General features: G+C 44.8%; 1 protein-coding gene across 7 annotated transcripts in view; it reads left to right on the top strand.

Moving 5' to 3' along the window:
* LOC120903886 (mucin-5AC-like) overlaps window positions 1-23,306 on the top strand; it is a 79,950-nt gene that overhangs the window by 18,817 nt on the left and 37,827 nt on the right. For 6 of the 7 annotated variants that reach the window (XM_040313547.1, XM_040313548.1, XM_040313550.1 and 3 more), the window contains one exon: window positions 13,426-13,505. In XM_040313547.1, coding sequence (XP_040169481.1) covers window positions 13,486-13,505 — 20 coding nt within the window. In that variant the 5' untranslated portion in view covers window positions 13,426-13,485. Of the gene's footprint in view, window positions 1-627; window positions 758-13,425; window positions 13,506-23,306 lie in introns of those variants that run through there. The other variant, XM_040313552.1, reaches the window with a different exon arrangement.

Genomic DNA, 23,306 nt, shown 5'->3' on the forward strand with positions numbered 1-23,306 from the left:
TGTCCTCGCGTGCCGATGTGGATACGCCTGGTTTTTTAAAAGGGAAGGAGGTTTTGGGATCGATTTGCTGAATTCAGTTGTCGCGCGCGAGCCGTACTGGAAACACTTGAGCTATTGGAGTTGAGTGAGTCGATTGAGTCCCCGTGGTGCATAGTGATGAGTGAACTGTGCTGTGTAAAATAAGTTGTGAGATATATAGAAGTTCGTTTCGTTTGCAGTTTTAGTTTTAGACGCAGGGTTTAGATTCAAAATTTTTGAGAGTTTAGTGAGGTGATCACACTGATTTTCGAAGTTGAACATCAGTTGCCACATTTAGTTATCCATAATATTCCCTTGTTATTTTGGCGAATACTTATGCTCGTTGATGCTCTCCAAAAATATCTTATGTACCATAAATAATTGTCAAAATTATTTGTTGTGTTTTCTTTGTGTATCTTTTCAAATGTTTTTTTTTTATTTAGAGTACTAACAGTGAGAATTAATATTAGAAGCTAAATATTACAAGAATGATAGTAATATGATTCGATCTCTCAGGAGTATTGTGCTATGTCATGAAGGTCTCGGGTAACTTAATTTATAAAGAAGTGTTGAAGTGTGAATTATTTCGTTTTGAGCTCTTTTCCATGTGTAATATCAGTGCGACGATTAGTTACTTCGGATCATAACAATCTTGTATGCTTTCCTGGGTACAACGCTTACAAGACATCTGCTCTTCCATGCCGTCGATCTCTATCAAACTCTGACGGCTGCATCGAAGGTAACTCGAGAACAATTAAACACGTTATCCACTCATCTCTGCCCGTAGTGAAATCAGGCGTAAAATTGTTGTCCTCTCGTACGTCTAGTCTAGACAAGAACCCCAACTCCCGCTCCAGCCTGTGCTTAGTCAATCGAGATAACTTCCTGGGCCTACATTTTATGAGGTGAAGTTTTTCCAACAATTTGCCTGAACCTTTCTCCCTTTTCTGCCGCCCTGAACTGGAGGATACATGAGCAAAGGGAAAAAGTCAAGCATCATCCACAGAGCGTGCGCTGCGCGTGTGTGTGGATGCGTTCTAATGAATTCCTCACGCTTCGATTCCTGAACGTATCGGAGCGACATGACCATATGGAGGGTTACATCCAGTCGGGGGAAGGGGAGGGCGGATGATGTACCCAGCTACCTCCGCCAGTCAGTTGATTGATGTATGCATTTTAATCTAATTTCTGCTTAATAGATAACTGTACCCCGGGACGCGTAGTGTGGTGCCGTTCGGGGTTACTGAACCCCCACTTTTACTAGCCCGCGTGTGTGCATCCACCGCACGCGGAAGGATGCTGGCGTTTGCGTCCGTGTGTGACGGTGATTCTAACGGGGACAAGGGGACGCACGGGGCAGGGCTACAAAAACCGGGTGGATTGAATAATTTCAACCCCCTCAACACACGGGTTCGATTAATATGCATGGCGTGATCCGGTAAATAAGATATTCAAACAAGGCGCTCGCGGGCGAACATTGGGAGCAGAAGAGGAGCAAAAATCATGGCGAGGGATGTGGGAGCACACTTCTACAGGGACTCTCCGATATGTATCGGACGAGGAAGTTGGTTTTCTGGCGCGAGGATGTGGCGGCAGCGTATATGTGAAGCCTGACACCTGGAACACCGTCGGTTCGAAAATCGATAAGCCAGACGCCAGAGGCAGCCGATAGGCGAAGGCGGGCGTATAACATTGTGGAGAAGCGGGCAGCAAAAAAAAAGGCTGCATAAAATTGCTTCACATTACAGCACGCGGGATGCAACCATCGCGTGGTAGTTAAATATAGATCAATGCAATTGCAGTCGCGAATCGGGCTCGGGAAATACACACCGGCCACCGTGTTGAACCTTGCTGTTGATTCCTTGCTGTTTGCTGATCGCTGGCAATCGGAAGGGGGTCCGTGTTGGGTTTTTCGTTTTGCATTTTGTTCTTGTTCAACGTTCGACATTAGCCACGCTCGGTGTGCGCGGCGGCAGGTTGCGTACCGTGAATTGGCGTGCGGGAAAGGTTAAAACAAAACAGCCGTAACAAAAAACGGTATCCGCATGAAACACAGGAAATGCAGTCGGCACAGGTGGTTGGTTTTAGGTGGCCAGTATGGCGTTGATCGAATTGCTTGTTGTTCTTGCAGCTGGAATGCAGTTTCAAGTGTGTCGTTTGCGTATTTTTACATCGAAAACGTTGTGTTTTATTGTTGGAAATGTTTGTATATGTTTTAAAAATGAAAAAAAAAATATTCTGGAACAATTTACAAGGCTTTGGCGTTATATTGACAAGCAGTGTTTATAAAAACAATTTGCATGTAATTTCATATTTACAGTGCTTGTAAACAGATTGAAACCTAACAAACTCTATTCAATTACCTTCTTAGTAGTGTAGCAAACTGAAGATTGTTTGATATATATGGATTATTTATAGTCAGTTATTTTGGATCTAGATTCAGTGAACGTATGAATCAATCAATTTTGGTTCCTTAAAATTGTCTGCTTGCTAGAGCGGGTTTGGACACTCCTACAGCAGACCAATACTGCTAAGTGGTTGAAGCGCAGGATATGCAAGTAAATAACTATTCTTACATATTTAAAAACATCGCCAGATGTATTGCTTTAGACACTTCATATAAGCTAAAGGATATTATAGCAGATGTTCTGGACAGTGATAGAAAAATCCTGGTATATAATACTAAAGAACTATGCAAAGATTTATTGGAGTTTGTGAAGTCATCCAGAGTCCTGTATGTTTAATCAAAACATTTAAAATAATTTATTTAACTATTCATGTGTTAAATCTACACATCTGTACTTTTCGACTAACAACACATCACAAATTAAAAGCTAGCTTTCAAATACCACTTCATTCGGCACTAGCAGAAATACATACCACTTATTTCTGCACTTATAAAGCACTAGCAGGCATACATACTAACGACACTTGGCCGTAGAATTATTACATTTCCCAGAAAGCTTCATCACAGCTTCGGCTTCGGTGCGTTACACTTTTGCACTCGACACCCCGCCTACCGGTACTGGGGAGATCCCGGCAGTAGTACTAATCCATTCCATTACATTCCCACTTTGCGCTGCGAGCACAGCACTCACGAAAGTCCGCCACTCTCGCTAACGATCATAGTTTGATCGCTCGTTAAAAAGTTCCTATTGCTTGTGCTCCCAGCTCCCGGAACGCAGTGGCTGGTCGGGAAAGCATGGAAAGTTTACGAGCGTGTTTGTGTTTTGCTGCCGGAGCAGCGCTTGCCGGAGAATAGTTTGACTTCACTTCGCAACCCAGTTTGGGCTCGTTCTGGAGTTTGGTGGTATGAGCGTTGAGTTTCTAAAGTCAAACCACCGACCGGCTGGAGCAGGAAAACGGACTTCGATGCCCATCAATTGCAGCGTGTACAGCAACGAGCGAATGAGAGATAGGAAGAGAGATCCAGCCTGCATTATTGACGAGACGTTTTCCGGAGTCGGATTATCATGGGATGGATAATAATTTGATTGTAAATATTTGATAAGGTTTTCGAAAGTTGCTGGAGTAGCGCGCCGCACCGACTTGCTCTTGGGTGTCGTTTTGTGATGTCGCTTCTGGAGATGATGAACTCTTGTGCTCTGGCTTTCCAGCTCACACAGTGCATCGCTGTTGATTGAACACTGCCCATTTCCTAGCGATTGAAAGCACATCGTGAAATCGATCCGTCGATGTCCTGAGAGATTTGCTGCATAGCTGTTATTAGCTGTGTGCATGAATGAAATATTGATGAACGAGCAGATAGAACCGTACCTGAGGTTAAGACGTCTAATCCAAACCATGTGAACGGATCTTCCTAAGAGCTCTTTGGAGATCCACGGTACAGACGCATCCATCTTCCCGGGCCGTTGTGAGCCTTTTGATGCAATTTGCTTTCAAATCCTCCCGCAGGGCTAATCGTCAATGCAGTTTCGATGTCATCGGTCGACGACTGCAGGGCAACGCAATCCCAATCGCGACCAAGAATTGACTCCATCTCCTTTGCCACCGTTGTCCGTGCGAATCTCGGCGAAAACAGACGAGTGAGCAGGACGCCGCAGGACGACGGTGCATCACAACAACCCAGCAACCTAAGATATCGTTCGTACGCAAGACAACGCAAGAACAATGAGCAAATTTATCATCTCTGTGCCCGCGCCGCTTCCTGCCCGGCCCGGTCATTGTGCTCACCCCAACGGGGTACGGTGAAACATGCGCCAAACAAACATATCATAAATAACGAATCTTGCTCCAAACTGCCGTGCGATTGCGGCTCCGTTCATCCCTGACCCCCCGAGGTTCCCCGGGGCTGGGAGCGGAAGGAAAGCACCCATTACACAAACGGCACAAACCTGAGAACAGCAGCAGCAGCAGCAGCAGGGCATCTCCGCCCGCCCGCTGCAGAAGACAAACGGGCGACGATTCCACGCACGAAGAAGCCGGTTGTTCGCGCTTATCGCCGGCCGGTCGCTCTTCCTTATTTCATTAATCATACTTTTTCGCATGCACTGTTTGTTTTCTGTGTTACTACACGAGTTATTTTTGCACATTACGTTTTGCGATGCCCACTTTTTCCTACTGCATCGGCGGGACTGCAATTGCTTCCAGTCGATTGGTGGTTTCCTTTATTCATTCTATATGTTTTGTTTGGTTTTTTCTCTCATTCTTTTGTACTTGTGTGCCACTTTACCTCGCTCCTATTTGCTGCAACTCTACTTCTGTGTACTTATCTTGCTAGTTAACTTGCGTTTGTATACTTTTTAAATGAGTTTTGTGCCATTTTTTTACTCTTCTCGTATTTATTTCCACCGCAGCTAGAGTAATTGAGAACGCAAAACTAGCTTTCTAGCTGTGATCGGGTTTCTACTGCCCGCAAACAAATTATTCATCGATAACCAACCCGATGTTGGAACAGGGTGTCCCCCACGGTTCTGTATTTGCCTTTTGTGGTATATCGTGGCAGATTTGCAGTGCGAGAACCTGTTCCGTATTGGATCCTGAGTGCGCTCAAGCTCCAGAAGGTTCCTTATTTGTGGCGCAGCATCATGAAGAAACCCGTGGATCGTGGTCCGCTGCTGGACTTTAATTATCAATTTCCATTTATGCGCTTTTCATGTTCGATTTAACAGTTTCGCTTTTTCTTTTGCTCCGATGGGACTCCGCACTCTGTAGCATGCGCATATTTTTGCATCTGTTGCGCGGCTACGCCTCGTCTGGCGTAACTGTCTCGCGTGGTCGTGGTAGCAAAGGCTACGCATCTTCAAACAAGCGTACAGACAAGGGGGCGTCCCATTTGTTATATGACCATATCCAACGGCAAGTTGGCAATTCGGATTGCGACGGTTTGAAATCGTTTGTTGTTGTGAGTGGTGCAATTACGGGAGCACGGATACGCAACTGGAAGGGCAATCATTCGGCTGCTTAGAATTGTCCTAACCATACCAACAACTCCTGTACGATTAGTTTGTTAAGACATTAAAGCTACGCAGTGTTAAATATTAAGTACTTTAAGATATTTTACTATCTACCCAAGAGTTTATCTTTGCAATTACGCCTGCACTCAGTTTGCACCCCTGTGTGTCCTCCTCTTTTTAGAACCACATTTTCATGTGCTTTATCTTCTTCACTTATAATTCGAAGATTTACCCCAGCAAGACCTGTTGCGATTCAAGAATGACATGCGCACGTTCAGATCTGACAGTAATCATTACCTTCGGACGGGATGCCAACAATTCTAGGCTACATCCTGTCCCGTACCAGCCACCTAGTAAGGGATGCTGGCAGCAAAGCTGCACAAATAAAGACATTCGAGTTGTGGTTCCGCTTTTCTCGCATCCAGCGTCGGCGATCCCTGTCGGCGCTTGCGTTCGAGCGAGTGTAGCAACACTCGCAGCCGTACACGGTGCTCGCTGCGCACGGTGCATTGACATTTTGATTGATTTATGGGCTTCCGATACGACTCACCTTCACCTTGCTTTGGGTGGTGTGCATGAAGCGGTACGGATTCTATCCACCCGCTAAGATGGTCTCGCCGGTCTAACGAAACTAGGTGAGGGATTCCTGCAGGGTGCGTTCGGTGATTGATGGATGCGTCTAGCTAGAGCAAGCAAAAAAAAAATGGGAAAGGAACAAAGATATAAGGATTAATTTCTTGGTTCTTCTCCATTCTTCGTCTGTGCATCACGAAGCATCCCTAGTTTTGGGTATCCGTTAAGAAGCGTACAAACGGCAGAGGCAATTATTTAACAAAACAACAATGCTGAGGTAACATCACAATCTTATCGAATCAAAAGTTCAGAAGCTTGTTCCTGACCGTAGGAGTCTCTTTGAGAGATGAAGCAATGAGCTTGTTTGCTTGTTTGGGTACCTTTCCATGCCTGCCCATCAACCAATATCAGTGACTCATCACTTGCTCTCCCATATCAGAATGCACCCAATAACATCCCAATCGTGCTGGTCCGATTTAAAATCAATCGATTGTTGATTTATCATAACCAGCGCGCTGCATCTCGCGCAAACCCCAAATTTCATAACCACGGGCAACAACGTGCGTGTCAACCGGACAAGATACGACTTCGGTCGGTGGCCCCTTTAAACTAGGACATGGCCCCATTCTGTTTTTGCTTTTGATTGTTACAAAACACAATAAAAAACATAACACCCCGAACCTGAACTGCTACTACGCCGGCGAAGGGTGCAGGTTGTTGAGGGGGTCTTGTTTCACTACTGCACGATGCTGCTACTGCTCATGTTCATGTTGCACCAATTAGCTGGTAAGTTGACAACCGGACCGGCACGTTTCAAGTGACATTGCGCTTGCGGCATTGGAGCTTTCAATGAATGAATATTGCAGCTGCAGTTTTGTGGCTGCTACTGTTTGTTGATATATTGACTGAATTGAAAAGGAAATGCATGGTTTATTTCAATATTTGTTGGGAGCAATATGCCTACAGGGCATGTTGAAACAAATGAATAGTAAAATCCTTCTATATAGAAAGAACTGATATAAAAACTAGAAGCCAAAACACAGCCACCACTCGATAAGCCACCCGGAATGATGGTTTTGCAAAACCCGAATTCATCCAATGTCACATTGCCGCAGATTAAGCCCCCGTCGAAATGTGACAACATTCCACCGTCGCTCCTAGCAACGCAGATTTATCTTGTTCTGCCTTTCAATATACAGCTCCCCTGAAACAGGTCGCACACGGTTGAACAAAAAAGAGAGGTGCTTTCAGAGTAGCTGCTGGTCGGGTGAATTATCTGATCCTGTCTGTGTCCCCCTCAAGCTTGCTGTTGGGTTTTGGGACATAATGGTGGTGGGATTAACATCAACAACAACAACTCACCGTGGTGCACTTTTCGATAAAACCACTGTCTGCTTGTGGTCGGACGATTATTTACGCTTGGTACCATGGAGGCACAGGTCGAATTTTTCGTCACCCGGTAAGGACGGACGTTCGCTTTCGTTTTTTTTGTCTCTAAGAGACAGTGTTGCCCCTGTTTTGTCACTTCTTTAGCTGGCTTTTAGTATAAGAACCTTTTTTTCTTGTAGGCCTTTACGTGTGCCTAGATCCAATCCAAACTAATGGACTGCTAGGTTGATAAATGTCTGGTTGTCGTACCGAGTGCCTGGGTTGCGTCTCTCCGCAGTAGCAATAGAGGTGACATAACGAAAGAAGTTAGAATAGAAAAGTAACGGAAAACAAAAGTCATTCAAGAATGAAAACTACTAAACCTTTGTATTGTGGCTTAATTGAGGGCGAGAGACCCTAATGATGCTGTGTAGCCGTAGAACTATAAAGTATCTGAAGATGGTCCTTAGGGGAACTAAGAGATTTACTACGAAAGTGAAAGGTAGAGACTACTTTAAATCAAATGTACAAATTATTGGGTGAGATGAAACATTCTGGAAGCACAACAGAAAGTGTACAGCCAGCCCTTCCATAAAACCTTCATCAAGCTGTATTAGATGTTACCAACGCCACCACCTCCAACAACTCCGTTCAAAGTGTAACGACTCCAAAGGCATCCGAATCATCGCTCCGTTTCGAATGGAATTAAAATTGACTCGCTGTCGCCTCTCATTGAACCTTTTCCCGCAGGTTAATAACTTCCCAAAAGCCGGCTTGTGTCGTTAAAGGGCACTCGCACCCAGCCAACGCGTTAAGCGATCTTTGCGCCTGTCAAATCGCACTTTGCTTTTGTGTCGCTGGTTCGTGTTCTTTAGCTGTTGTTATTGTTGTTGTTGTTATTGCTACGCTGATCGATTCTAGCGTGAAGATCTAATGTACCAGGGGTGAAGAATCTCCCAAATGGAACACCGCTAAGCCAAGAATGCCACTCTTGGTACGGTTGTGCGGCAGAAGATTTCGTTACGATCGTTAAGTGCTTTATTTTCTCACTCCTCACAAAGCGCACACTTGTAAGACGGGGGGGGGGGCGAGGAAGCCGATGAGCATCCATGTTTGTGCATTAGAACACATCGCTATTTACCGTTAGCACTAGGACCAAACGATGGCGTATGTAGCGTTTTGTAGTTAGAGTGACTTCTTGTAACGGGGAGAAACGACGGTACATCTTAGGTGGTGGTTAGTGAAGGCAGCTGATGATCGTGTTCTCCAATACACCTTCGTTTCGAGAACTCGTTAGAATCCATTTCGGCACAGATTAGGCCGTGCGCAAAGGCTTGCTCTGTGTGAGATCGGTCGATTGGTCAGAGCTGTATGCCAATGTCCCAGGATAGCTTCGCATTGTGTACGTTGGATGTACTTTTTCGCTTACTCACCAACTCCTGTTTGGGCCAAATCACTCTAGGGTGTCACAGGGGGAAATGGCACACATCTTCCCGGCCATGCCACTGCTGGTCGCATACTATATCGAACCGCGCCGTTGTCTGGTGTACTCGGTCTCTCGGTCAATGTTTCTCACGCTTGCAGTTTTTTTTTATTGTGCCTGTTGGCTTTTAGCCTTTCGCTGGGCCCGCTGTATTGTCGTTAGGAAGTAATGCAAACTCACGTTCTCAGCAAGAAAGCCGCGGTGAATGTTTTTGTTTTGGATCTTGGTTTTCGCGTAAACTTTAATACATTCTTCGTGTGCACGAGAGCACGAACTGGACACTCTAGCAGTGGAACGAGAAAGCAACGAGATTGCATGTTGTCTTTGTGGGACACGGAAGGAGGCATTGTGGCGGTGCCCCCGTCGGTGGGGAAACTTGATCCTCGCGCTGGCATTAAATCCCGTTTAGGAATGTCAATTCCATCCGGAACACATGAGTCGCTTCTGCCATATTGTAGTGGCCGCTGCGTGTGGAAGGAAGCTTGCAGAGCCTGTTCCTGATGACTTTGAGATGATGCCTGCACAAGGTGACGTCACATTGGAGATGTCGGTGAGACGCGCTGGTAATCTTCATCGATCGCAGGAGGTGTTTGGTTACAACCCGTCCGCTTTGCTCGACAGCGTGTGTCAATCGGCAGAGGCAAAGTCTTCAGAGCGAGGCTGTTGTCATGGCTTACGGCCCTCCGGGCCTAAATGTCCGGAACAATCTGCGAGAGCTCGGCACAGGCGGATGCGGAAGCGGCGATTGTAGGTGGTTATTGCCCTACCGATCGGTAAATGTATCGTTCGTCGCGTATCTAGTGTCACGACACCAATAAAATCTAGAGTAATGGGGTGTTAATGTTATTTTTAGACAGCTTTCATTTTGAGACCACAGGAAACAAGTCGCTCCAAACTGTTTTAAAATTGGAGCTCATCATCTGATGTCAATCTTTCAGCGAGTGAAACATTTTTCTTACGCATGATCGAGCTGAATTATCAATTTACACAATCATTATCTTCACTAATAAGCTTGCTTGACGCATAGCTAAAACGCGTTCGTGCGAGTAGGAAAAAGGAAAGTGACCATTCGGCAATCGCAATAATGCACGCTCCAAGCAATCAGTCCACTTGATCAAAGCCATCCAAGCGGGAAAGTAATTAAACATGAAATAACTCTTCAAGCCGTCATCGACGCCCCTGAGTGAATATGTCTAATGCAACTTATAATTTCACTGCATCATTACTGAGACGACGCGGCAGCCCTAGCACAAAAGGGGAAGATCTTAAAAAGGGTGACATTTGAAAAGAAGGTCCGTGCAAGATCGTTGCTAATGAAGCATTGAAGCATATAGCAGTCCGTTTTCGTCGCGACCAGTGGTTAGCCAACATTGTTTCTGGAGAGTATGGGGTAATAATCACACGGCGAGAGAGAGAGAGAGAGAGAGAAGCGCACTATTACACGTTGGGTAGAGTGCGCATTACGCGATCACCTGCCAGGCTTTTGATGATCCTCCAATCGATCACCTGTCAAAAACGGGGGGATCTGAAGGCTTTCTATTTATAGCTACGCTTAGTAGTTAATTCCATTAGCCTGTTCGATCCATCAGTGTGAAACTCACTGCCATGGGTCATCAAGTGCGAGTATTAGCGAGTAAAAGACTCTTCACAAAATTAGCGCTTGCGAAACGTTCCATGCTGCTGCAGCATATTGCGTGCGCTGTTTTAGATGGTTGCGTTACGACAATGTTTAGGACTCGATTGGTAACGATTATTAATAACAATTAAGTCAAGAGCGTTCAAGTCGCTATTGCTTGTGGTTGTTCACAGTGCGGCAAATGGATGAGGCCATCTTTTTGTAGTTGTTGTTGTTGTTGTTAACAGTTTGCTTTGTTTTCTCGATCGGCTCGATGATCTTTTCTCTGCGATGATGAGACGCGGAGTTCCGCAATGGGCGACGCATTTTGCGATTGCGTAGCTCTTATATTTTTTAGTGCTCGCCTGTGTGTGCGTGTGTTATCGTTTGGGTCGATGCGCTAGATCAGTTCCGATGAGTTGCCACTTTCGCGAGCGCGCGCGCCCGCTCACGCCATTCCCTTTGAGGTCATCACCGTCGATTTTGAGGTTATCTTTAGTGTAGAGTTCAAAGCGAAGCGCTGGAGACGCACTGCCCCGGAGTTGAACAGCGCGTGGTGCGTGATTTATCGGTTCGGAAGAGTGAGAGTGTCTGGATCGATTTGGTACCGCTGATACGATCTCCATGATATGAAGCCTCTTTCCTGTGACACGTTGGGATGGAAAGAGTGGATGGGCGGACGAGACTTGCGGGTCAAGCAAGTTCATCTTCGGAGCATTAAGATCGTTGACTTCTTGAAGCCAAATGGGCGAGAGCGAGAGGCGAGGAAGAGAGGAGGTAACTAATGAGCTCATTTCAACCCTTCATTTCCTTTCAACTCCAACAAAGATCCAATGTGAGATCGTCCAAGGTTTCCTTTCGTCCATAATCATCGGCCGTTGGACCACTGGGAACTGATCGTTACTGTCCATGAGCGCCAATTCCACTAGCTGGAATTGCGTCAAAATGATTGACTCTTATGTCACGCCAGGTGAACTGGACCTAACGGGTTATATGCCGCCTGCTAGAGGGACACGAACTCATATTCAGTAGCACTTGCCGTCGCCGTGATCTTGATAAGGTTGGCGGAATATGCCTTTTTATGATGCCAAACCTCCTCTCCAAAAGGCAACAACTAACCGCCCATTTGCTTTAACGGAGTTCCGGTTCCAAAGGAATGGTTTGCAAGAACATTGAGCCTTCCCACTAATCCACACAAGAATTCACAGTTATGAAGGTTGCATTCAAAAGCCATAAGTACCGGTATGGGTGAGAACCACACCCGGAACCGTCAACAAACTCACGAATCTCGTTCACTGTGACTCTCGATCTGTTTTGTAATCTCGATCAGTGTTCGCGCTAGCGGACGTTACAAGGAAGTTAGCTAAAAGTTGGCAAGAAATTGAAAATAGAAGCATGGTGTAGACAGGAAGGAAAACAAAACTGGAGCAAACAAGAAACCCGTGGCGGAGAATGCCTTGGAATCGTATCCAGAACGATCTTGATTAAAAGTAGCGATCAAGATGGATGGAATGGAGTAGTTTAGCTGTGTTCTCTCTATAAACCCTCCTCCTAGTCTTATTCTACCTCTCGGCAAAATTATGACTATCCGTACGGTGGCGAGTGACTTAATCGTATGTACATCCACACGGTTGATGAATGTAATTTTGCAATCCATCATCTCGTGGGCGCAGGAAGAGATACAGGGGATAGTTCTGAGCCGACTGAGACTGAATGTAACTGTTTCAAAGTGGTTTGGGGTAAGCGACTTGACTTTAAACGTTTCACTTCCTGGTTTTGCGTAGGGGAATGATGAGATATGCCCCCATAACCACGTGATCCGTTAGATTAAACGAAACAGTTAGACGTTAGATATCTTAATAAGCTCCAAATGGTGTTCTAGTAGTTGTGACACAAATATTCCTGCCTAGGGCGTTGAAAATATCTATATTGGTGAAGATGTGCTGGAAGACGATACATCATAAAGAAGACGGTCGAAAAATTGGATAACTTTAGTGACATTGGATATTATTATCCAACGACAGTGCGACCTTTACCCAGGCGTCCTGGAATCATAATTAACACGTGCGCCGAAGTTCACTCAACCTCAACGCTCAGAGTCAAACCGAATCGGATTGCATCGACTTTTAGACATCAGCTGAATTTATTGTTCCTGTGTTTGCCCGGAATTCCAGAGCTAGGGACGTTTGGGCGGGATAGAGAGATATTTTGTGCACTGGGTACGATTTCCACATTCCTGCGGAAGTATCGAATTGCACACGGTGTAACTCCAAAGTGTCATCCTCGCCTTTGATCGTCACGAGCCTCTCCCCTGCTCAAAGCCGCATCGTCAAAAGAAGGTGCGCTTACAAAGGTGGCGTACACAGTTTTACGTTTGCACTTGGTCGCTCCGGCCATTTCCGAATGCGAATGTGATGCAGATGTCTAATGTTTTTACGAGCAGCGGGTAAGCCACCTTCCGAGGGTCGCTCGCGGTTGCCGTTGTTCGGTGTCTTGTTTCCTTCACTGGCTGGAGAATGGCTAAGAACATGAAAGCAATTTCTCTTTTATGTGAGATGCATATTCGGGGTGTAACCACCGCATCTCTCGTGGTGCAAATTATTCTCCGATCGGATGACTCGCGCGCAAAGGCAGCAAGGTTGAACGTGTCGTAATTTCTTTTCGTTCTTGTTGTGCGCATGTTGTTAGGGACGATTTACGATAACGACCTGAGTGTTCGCACGGCGGTGTGGTTTTTCATCGTGATGGATGGTGTTGAGCGGCTCACTGGTGTGGAATAAAGTTTCCTCTAAAGAACATAAAAATGTGAATGAATGTAATATTTGATATTTTGCGCTAGAATTTTAAATGTTGCTCGAAAAATGTTGTGAAATGGTTTTATTTAATTAAAAGTCATATAAATTTTCTTTCCTTCGATTTCTAATGCATATTTCTCTTTCTTCTCCCTGCAGATTCTTGTACAGAACATTCGATTCCCCATTTATCGATCTATATTATGTTTTAAATTGTAAATGACACCGATGCAACGAAGGTAAGTAAAAACTCGCTTGTCTTTAAGTTGATTGCGTTATTTTCAGAAGAAAAAAAGTGTTTTTACATTCCACCGCAATAAATTGTTTTCGTAATCAGTCTCGCCGACAAAGAATCATAACGTTGGCATCTACCAGACGCTCTATTTTAAAGGCCTAGAAGCTTTAAATGCGTACGACTTGTTTTGACAGTGTTGGGATGGGTTTTTTCACATACTTCAGTAGATCTCAGCCGAGCAGCAGAAAGTTTTGTTGCAATCGAAGGAAGGGTTGGCACTGGGTGTGTTGTATTATGGCGCCTGCTACTTAAAAAATAATTGAGACAAAGCACACGATTTAAAACTGATTTCAAATAAGCTTTATCATCACCACAAACCCAAGCCACATTTTTGGGGCTCAAATCAGCTTATCAGCATACTGAGAAATTCATTCATCGTTTGCGTTTCCTACATACATTGATTGACTTCCATAAGCATTTTCCACACTCTTGTACACCTTTTTAGTCTTGTACTCCGCCCAAAAGCGTTCCTGCCGCGGGTAAACAATTCCGGGTTGTAACCACGGCTATCGGGTTACGCGTATGGCGCGCTTCTAGCCACAAGAAGCAAGAGAGCGGAGGTGGGGAAGGCTGCCAAAAACAAAAACTGTTCCATTAAAATCGCGGCACGGATAAGGGCCCCAGACAACGACGCCTCGCGTCATCCAAACGCGGCGTTGCGAAACGCATGACATACGCAGATAATTTGCGTGTTTGGTCAGTATTTTCGTGCTAAGGTCGTCGCTTGCGGGGAGGGAGAATACATGAGGGAGGCTACCTCCCCAACGCAAGCGGTTGTCAGTATTGCTTGTCGCACTTTTGCGCCACTACCGACAATGAAAGCTAAAAGGGGTGGGTTGTTTGGGGTGGCCTAAAATTGGGCATAAAGTTTTGACTTTATCGGAGCGGAAAGCGGTGAACTGGAACACGGTCCCTAATGAGCAGATGAAAATAGTAGCTTCCGGAGCAATTTGTACGTGAAATTAGTGAGTCACAGGTTAATAGAGATGTTTTTGAATCTAAAATCGAGGGATGTATCCCCAAATGGAAATTGATGTCTTACTGAAACAACACACAACTATCCAAATTTTTAAGATCAATGTATATAACAGATACTTAATACACTGAGTGAGCTTGTGCCGAGATGGACATCTCGTTAGAGAAATGAATATACATTTATTCCACTCTTGCTCTGAACATCTCAATGTCCAACTCAATAGCCCCGGGCATCCCAAATTAGGCACCCACGGGTTGTCAGTTGTTCGGAAATAAACACATCATTACGGCAGCCGCTACTCACATCCGCCTAAACAAGCGCGTCCAAAATGAGAGCATCCGCGTTTTTATCATTCATAAAGGAGATGCTAATTCAATAATGGGCGATGGGCCACTCTTGGGCGAGACGACAACAAAAAATTGTCGAGAAAAAAGGGCCACCCCAAAGCCCCAGATGGTCCAAAATATCTACACACATACATGCCCGAAAGGAAGGGATGCCAGCGCCACCATCACCTACGACCCAATTCTCAGAACGCTCCGGCGCTGTGGAATCAGGTCGCGGTGCATCAATCAAGGCAAGTGAAAAGCGCACCCGGGGCACCAGCGTGCGCGCCACACACTTGGAGCGCTTGGGGAGTCCAAATTGGCCGGGATCAACACACGCTTACGCTTTGTTTCTTCTTGTTTTTGTTTCCCCCATTTATCCCTTATTCTCCCTCTCCCTCTCGATTGCATCCCAAAAATTGGCTTTCACCTTGGCCCAGCTGCTGCGCTAGGTCGTGGGTACCTTCTACTCTACCCTTCGTGTTACAGATATTTTTCATGCCAATCTGTGCAAAGCGACGCCACTCAGAGTTTGGGTCGTGTTGGAGTCGACACCTATCATCTATCCGCCACCCGGCGGGAGAAAATATGTCGAACGGCGTAAGACGGAATTTGGGAATTTAAAAATTAACCCCAACCAATAATAAGGAGCGCGAGCATACCGAACCACCGTGTGCCACCAGTGACAAACGATGCCCTGGTCGTCATCGTGTGTCTCAAGCACGTGTTGATTGAGGCGGACGTAGCAACCGCTGGGACGATTATCATTTTTCCACACTCATTTTGTTGCCATGGGAAAATAATAGGGCGAGCAGAAGGGGTCGTGGAATGGTTTAAGTACACACAGGCTATAGAGCGCCACTACAGGCGCTACAGTATGAAACGATTGAAAGATTATTGGAGTATTGGAAAAACCCCTGGGTAGTAATCAATGTTATCGTATTATTGGAAAATAAATAGCTTCTCACGTTTAACTACCATCACATAGGTTCAAGATCATTCCCAACATTCGCCCATCGAATTTCGAACCCCTGGCGCTGTCCGTACGGTAACCCAATTCTTCAAGAATATGGCAGGATCGTCGTTCTTGTCACCTGCCCAGACAGGCGCACTGCAGGCGCCAACGATCAGCTGCCAAAGCGTGACAACTCGTCTGCGGGAGATACAGAGGTGCCTGCAGAGGTACGCATAAAAATACCTTCCAACTTTCCAACAAGCGCATTCTGCAAGCACGAGGCGACAGCAATAAACTCTCCCAACCCTGCAGGAAGAAAGTAATTCCCCCTTTGGGGGGGGGCCACAGAAGAATGGCCCTTAAATGGTCGCTCTACCATGGTGGTGTGCTCCACGGTCAAATAGAATGCGTTCGTGCGTGCCGAAAGAGTGATTCCTGTCTACTTGTGCGGTGTTGCTTTGCCTCGTTTTTTTGTAGGTATAATTTTAGAGCGACACTTAAGCCGGCCACCTCCAGGCGGAGTCGCCATCGTTCAGTTCGGAAGATCAAGGAACGTCTCGGTGCGTCGCCTGACTGTAAATCAATCTTGGAAGGTTAGCCCCTGACGGGGTGCTCTCGACACCACCACCAAAAGGCCAAAGACACACACACATCGCATGCTCTATAGCGTTTCGCACACACCGCAAGGGTGAGCATTAAAAATAATTATTTATGATCTTCAGGCCCGTTCGTCCCCTTAGTCGGCAGCGTTCGGAGAAATTTATATGCATTTCGCGACGTTTCTGCATGCATCGGTTGCTGCAACAGGTCCGCATAACCGGCCGCGCGCACCGTTTAATGACGGATGCAAGGTGACACGATGAATTATTGGCGGGATGCGTTCGGTTTTGGCCTCCCCCTTCACATGTCGCTATGGCTGGCCGCCCTGTTGTGTGCGCTTGTTAGGGTTAATAACATCTCACGTGTTCTGCTCGAGTGCGTTCTCTTCGGTTTCGGGAGGAGGGCACTTTTAATCAGGCAAAATGAGTTGAGAAAATTGTAATTAAAAGTGGAGCCCTGGAGAAAGAGCGTTAAAGTAACATCTGCTGCTTTTTCGTTGGCGTGGGGTACTGCGCCGGCCATAGCAAAAGGGGGTGTATTTATGCTGGTTTGTTATTTCTACGAGCCGCATCATTATTATACGCGTGATTGTTTGCCCACCAAATTGACGCATATTGCTTTATTTATTGTTGCAATTTTTTAATCGTTACCTTACACGAAAGGAATTTCGTAATTATAGGACAAGTTCCACTAATTTAATATCGAAATAGATTTAAAATTAATACTCAATTTTGCTTAGATAACCCGTTTTTTTTACAGAATGCAATCCGGATCAGATAATTTATTAGCACAGTGTTACGTGATCGTGCATTCATCAGTTAAAATAGTTAAATATAACGCGGGTGTTCTCCATAGTTATATACGATAAAACGGATTTTTATGATGATCTTTGCTAGTGTTGTGTTTCATAAATCTTTCTGGGAGATTCATTGATTGAATAATTAGCGATGAGTGATATAATTCTCAAGTCGAATCTCTATAGATTCATGTATTTATAGATATTCATCAATCTTCAAAGATTCCCGAATCTATAAAGATTCCAGAATCCCTAAAGTTTTCAGACTCAAATATTCACAAATCTGGCACAAATTGTTTGAATCTTCAGAGGTTCATGAATTTCAGAAGTTTCATAAATCCTAATATATGGTTGATTTATGATATTCATGAATCTCTTGCGATTTCTTTTCGATCGAGATTCAGATTCATTGAATAATTTCAAAAATTTATTCTGATTCATGAATCTGCATCAGATACACCCAACACTAATTATTATAATTATTATTATTTATTATAGTTACGTTTCACGGATATACATTTGATTCAACAATGTCATTTCATTTTGCAATTCTTCCAGTTCCGTCTCCCGAACAATTTATCAGGCCAAGCAACTGCTTTAAAGTGCTATGTTGCTTGTTCGCTGACAATGACCAATAGGAAATATACAAAATTCATCAACATTTGAAGAAAAGCTATAGAATAAAATGTTTTTGTTTCTAGTTCTGGTCCTCTATTGTGGTAGCTATCAGACCTCACCATGGATCTGGAAGCTAGAGTTCCCGGTCAAGTACATGGACATAAGATGAGCATTGTTATCTTAAACTATATAGGAGAGCATATGTGCATGAAGAATATATTACCAATAGTATGCGATGAATGGAAGAAAGTAGCATCAGGATATGCATTATAATTTCCCTTTTATTCGAATTTTAAAAACCATTTTGAAAAGGTTGTTATAATCTTCAGATGGAATCAGATCAAATAACTAATTTAGTGGCAAAAACCATCCACTTCAAGCAACACACGAAAACTTGCCATAATTTTACTCTTATTCTAAAAATTTCACTTATGCGAATATTCTAGATACGCGGTCCGCCTCCGATCCACATTAATAGCGTATATCGGTAAATACCTGTACTTAAGGTGCATGAGAGGGAGCGAGCTAGATGAAGTTGAAGTCAACTGGACGATATGTAAAGTGCCATGTTCTATCTGCATTTCATTATTAGGAAGAATTTAATTTATTTGAGCTAATGGTGGTATAATGATTTTGTCTTTGATCTTCCATCTTCAATTCATCCAATCAATCAATCATGGATTTAAATACAAATACTCTAAAATAATCAGTACAGTATCTTTCTGCAATCTTTCTCACTTTTTTGTATTTTATGAGACTGCATCTTTGTTTTACAATTTTCATGCAGTATGGAAATAACGACCGATGACGGTGTCGATAACGTGGCTGTGCATCTCATGCCATTAAAAAAAAACCTTTCGCACACATCAAGCCATATGCACAACCCGTCGCTAAACAAATCAAACATTGTATTCCATCCGTCGCGTACCCGTCTACCGCCAGCAGAATGATGCGCGCTTCTAGCGAGAACCTTCACTCAGTTTATTACCACGCCGATCGCCGACAACGGTGGTGCAAGGCAGCGCGAAATGCAATTAATTAATTGCATTCATTCGAACAATGAAGGTGATACACTTGACGCCACGCAGTGCGTTCGGCGTAGGAGCGTACTCTACGCACCCCGAGAACAGACCGAGACAAACCGATCGCAAGCACCGAGGGTCCGCTGGCGTGGGCTATAAAAAGCGACGCAAAGACAGGCCACATGAACTACATTTGCAGTGGCTGGTTGTGACCACGGCAGTTGCAAGCTTGCACTTGCACTTGTAACCTCGGGACGCGTCCCTGCATACGTCACCTTCCCGGTGCGCGCGTGCGACCAACTGCAGTTCTGTAACTCAGTGCAGTGCTTGTGTTTCTGCTCCTATTTGCATAGTACAGCGTGTCCCTCGCGGTTGCGTTGCCTCTGCTTCTGCATGCCTCTCGGGCCGTTGCGATGGGATGGGTAACTGAAACATTTGCCACACGACGGCGACAACATTGCAATTTGCAGTTCGGGCGGCACGCTTGCGCCTCTAACTCCTCTCCCTAACCAGAGGACGGATCGATCTCGTTTTTCGATCGCGCGACACCTAAAACCAAACACACAAATCAACCAGCGTGAACGAAACTGACGCAAGGCGACGCACAGCCGTTTGCCCCTTCTTCTGTTGCGCTCGGATCGATTGGATCGATCACTACTGAAACTTGTTTGAAAACAGGTTAACATTTAAACGGCTATGGGGCTATCGACAAAAAAATAAATCCATAAATAAAGCTTGCGGGCCAAAAACTCTTGACAATCTCATCCCACGAGCCGCAAAACGCGCGAACCGTGTGGAATGAAACAAGACAGCTCGAAATAACAGGTGGCTTAATGGTGAGATCGTTCACTAATACCAGTTAATCGTTCCATCTCATTGCTGCAGTATGCTTGTGTGCGTTTGAATGATTTAGAAGATCGAAGGCTAAAACGATGCACAAATTATTGTAAAGTTTCTTCTAACCCAAATGGATGCCATTACCAATAGCACACATAAAACTCTCTTGCGCACGTGCAGGTAGTTGTTGTACGTGTCTTTGATGAACGTGTGTCAAATGTGAGTGTGTGTGTGCGTGTTTTGGTGTGAAGCACAATGTGCATTATGGGTGCATTCGGTTGCAGCGCTAAAAGAAAACACCGTTCCACACAGTGAAGCGTTGTTTACATTTGGTTAGCAAACATTAGGTCCACGGATGGAGGAGCGTGGAAATGATGGACTGTTTGAGGTTGTCTTGGCGTCGTTCATTACCCGGCCGCGAACTGACCGACGCGTCGGAGGAGGGCACACGTTTTGACACCGTGTTTACCAGCCCGATTGAAGAAAGGGAATCCGGGTCGGGTTTAACTGTAACACTTTTTCTTGCGGAAGTGATGCATAATTGCTGATGTGGCTGGAAATGGTATGGGCGTCACATGTGTATCTATAACACAACTGGCGGTGCTTCTTTTTTTAAGTTTTAGGTATGACTAACTCATACTAACGTATCATGCTGGATTAATAATCAATTGAAGAACATCATAATATTCAACAAAACTTACTGTCCAATATCACATTTTCTAGTTTTTGCTGGTTTATCCTTCTTACTCATCCCAACAAACAGCACAAGATTAGCGGTGATGCTTAACAGTAAACATTGAATCTAATCTTTATGGATTTGTTCGTCCATCTCTTAACACATTGTAGCTCTATCTAATCAACGTTCCCATCTCGATCTCCAACCCATTTGATCAGAACAATCCGTTCAGACTATGATTTCTAGGGGTTCTCCGTCTCTTCTGTCGGAGTGGTGTCAGCTGATCATCTCCTTCGGCTTCATCGTCAAACCGCCGGCTAGCTCACCTCGCCTTGCCCCACGATTAAATGTCAATAAAACAGGCTTTTTCAATCCGAGCGGTTTAATCGGAGGTCTTCTCTTCGAGGCTCTGTTAACCCTTAGTGCGTCAGTGATTTTTAAGCTGCGCTTATTGAAAAGATGAATTGTAAATCGAAATAAGCGATGTTATCACACAAACTGAAACCTAAATGCACAAACACTGTTACTCTACTTATCATCCCTTGAAGTTGTATCAATGTCATGTACTTGTTTTTCAGTTTGGCATTACGTTATAGAAAATTCAAATTGAAAAATAATTTAATCCGACTTAAGTAAGACGCACTTTTTTATTATTTTTTGTCGGGATAATCCATTTTTAGAGTGAGTTAGTTTGGTTGTGCAATTAAATCAACAACCAAACTGTTACTTGCTATGTCAAGGGTTAGAATGTGTGCTATTGTAAAGCCAGTTGAACGTTTTCTTTAAGCACAGCCAACACGCTTGATTTGATGCGACAAGTAACCGACACACATGGAGGAAATGATTCGTGGAAGGTTGATAGTTTTTATCATCGAAACAAGTTAAGCTGATGATGCGTCAGAGATTGTTGATAGTCTTCTGATTTTAAATGAATGCGTTATATTAAAAAAAGAAAGATAAAATACACCATAACAGTCAATAACCGATAACTTATCCTAGGTCAGAAAGTGTTTGTTATAAAGCAGATTATGATAAACTGAATGTCAACGTTCGATAGGGTTAGGTCGTTATCATATTGTGTAAATAAAAATGGCTCTCACTTAAGCAAAGGGTACCTCATCATGCTTACGGAACCGAGAACGGGGGTTGAAATAAGGTTCAGATTTTTTGATAGTTTAGTAGTTGATACGATCTAGAGGACGACTAACAACAGAGCATTGCTAGAGTAGTTATAGCAACTTCCCTATGTTCTCAACAACACCCAAGCTTCTGCGAAACCTTTATTTGAATTTTCCAAAAGATCCTCAACTAAATCATTTTGTTAAAATTTGATTTGCATCAAAAACGAAAAACCTTCATTCACCCTGTCATCGCCAAAACTTTGCCACCAACACCAACGGGAAGAATCTTTCCAAAGAAAGCAACTTCCACGCCGAAAAACATTCCAACCGAAAGCAAAACTATTTACTGAGAAGTTTTTCCTCGCCCCTTCCCAAAAACGAATCGTTTCCGTTGCAGGCAGGAAACTTCTACCAGCCAGCCAAAGGCAGCGTTCGTGAAAGCAGAACTAATGCGCTACAAATCTGCGCTCTTCAGTGTCGTCGTCGCTTTTGCCCGGTGGAAGGGAATAGTTAAATCATTCCATCATTCAATTTGTGCTAACCAGTTTTTCAGCACAAGACGCGCTTGCACGCGCGAGAGAAAGATTCCAATCCGTAATCGTCGTTCGTAGTCGCGCGGTGTCGCTGGAATGAGGAAGTAATGCATCGATCGGAATCGTTTGCGCGTCTTCTTGCGATGCCAAGCGCTCAAGATGTTGCTACCGCGGGCACCTCCTCAAGAAGCTCCATACGAGAGAAGCTGAAAACTAGAACTATTTAGCAAACAAGTGCGGCGCTAGAGCGCAGCTCCAGAGTGTCGTCAGGAGAAGTGCCAGCACCAGGGAAGGCTTGAGGGAGTTCAGAATGTTTGAAATATTGTTTGCAGCGTTTCATTCCAGTGTCTTCCGGACGGAGCCCACGAGGGTTTGAGGGTAACGTGGTGTAAACTTTAGAAAAACATGAAAAGTGCATTTGCGCTTCTTTGTGCAGCTGAGGCTAGGTGACGGTCGTAACTATGGATCCCCACCCTCATCTCCCTGAGGAGTCTTTGGATGTCTTGATCTGTTTCCTGGTCTTCTGAGCTGCTCTGCCTTCCCTAATTGTGCGATAGAATCGTAGTAACTTCACAACAAGAAGGTAGGCAAAGATTACCACGGAATGTCGGAAGATCTTAAGCGCAATGGCGCGCAAACACCGTCGACTCTTTTTGTTCCATTTCACTCAATCCTCACTCTATCGGGCGCGCGCCGATAAACGCCATCGCTGCTGCACCATGGCGGCGAAGGAGAATCGTAATTTTGCTCCACAAAAACCAAACCACACACAGCTCCCCCTTTTTACCCAAGGTGTGTAGGTCTGCGATTTGTAGCCGCCGGAATGTTGGCTGATGGTGTGCCGGTGCTACTGGATGGTGGCGGTGGCGTTGTTTTATGATTTCAACATTACGATTACGGCCCTGCCTTCGTTTCAGAAAAGGAAGGCAGAGGATGCCACCTCCTGGAGGATACCACAAAAAATATGTTTTTCTTCTTATCGGCCGGTTTGGTACCTTTTAGCGTCCGTGGTTACCCGCATGTCTCCCTCCCAATGCCTTCTTTCATAGGCTTGATGATGAAGCAAAACGCAACAACTTCATGGAGCGCGCGCTCCATGACGTCCTGCCCCAGAAGGTGTCCCCAGGAAGGTGGTAAAGTTAAATGGAAAAGATGGAATGAGCGATTCTTCATTTATCTGCAAGCGAACCATCGCCTCCAGCAACGAAGCAGGAAGTCTAAAGTAGCCTGGACACTTAGGATGAATTATTTACACTCTACCGAAATGTAATGAAGATATAAGTAT

The sequence above is a fragment of the Anopheles arabiensis genome, chromosome 3 (assembly GCF_016920715.1).
Source record: "Anopheles arabiensis isolate DONGOLA chromosome 3, AaraD3, whole genome shotgun sequence".
Classification (NCBI taxonomy): domain Eukaryota; kingdom Metazoa; phylum Arthropoda; class Insecta; order Diptera; family Culicidae; genus Anopheles; species Anopheles arabiensis.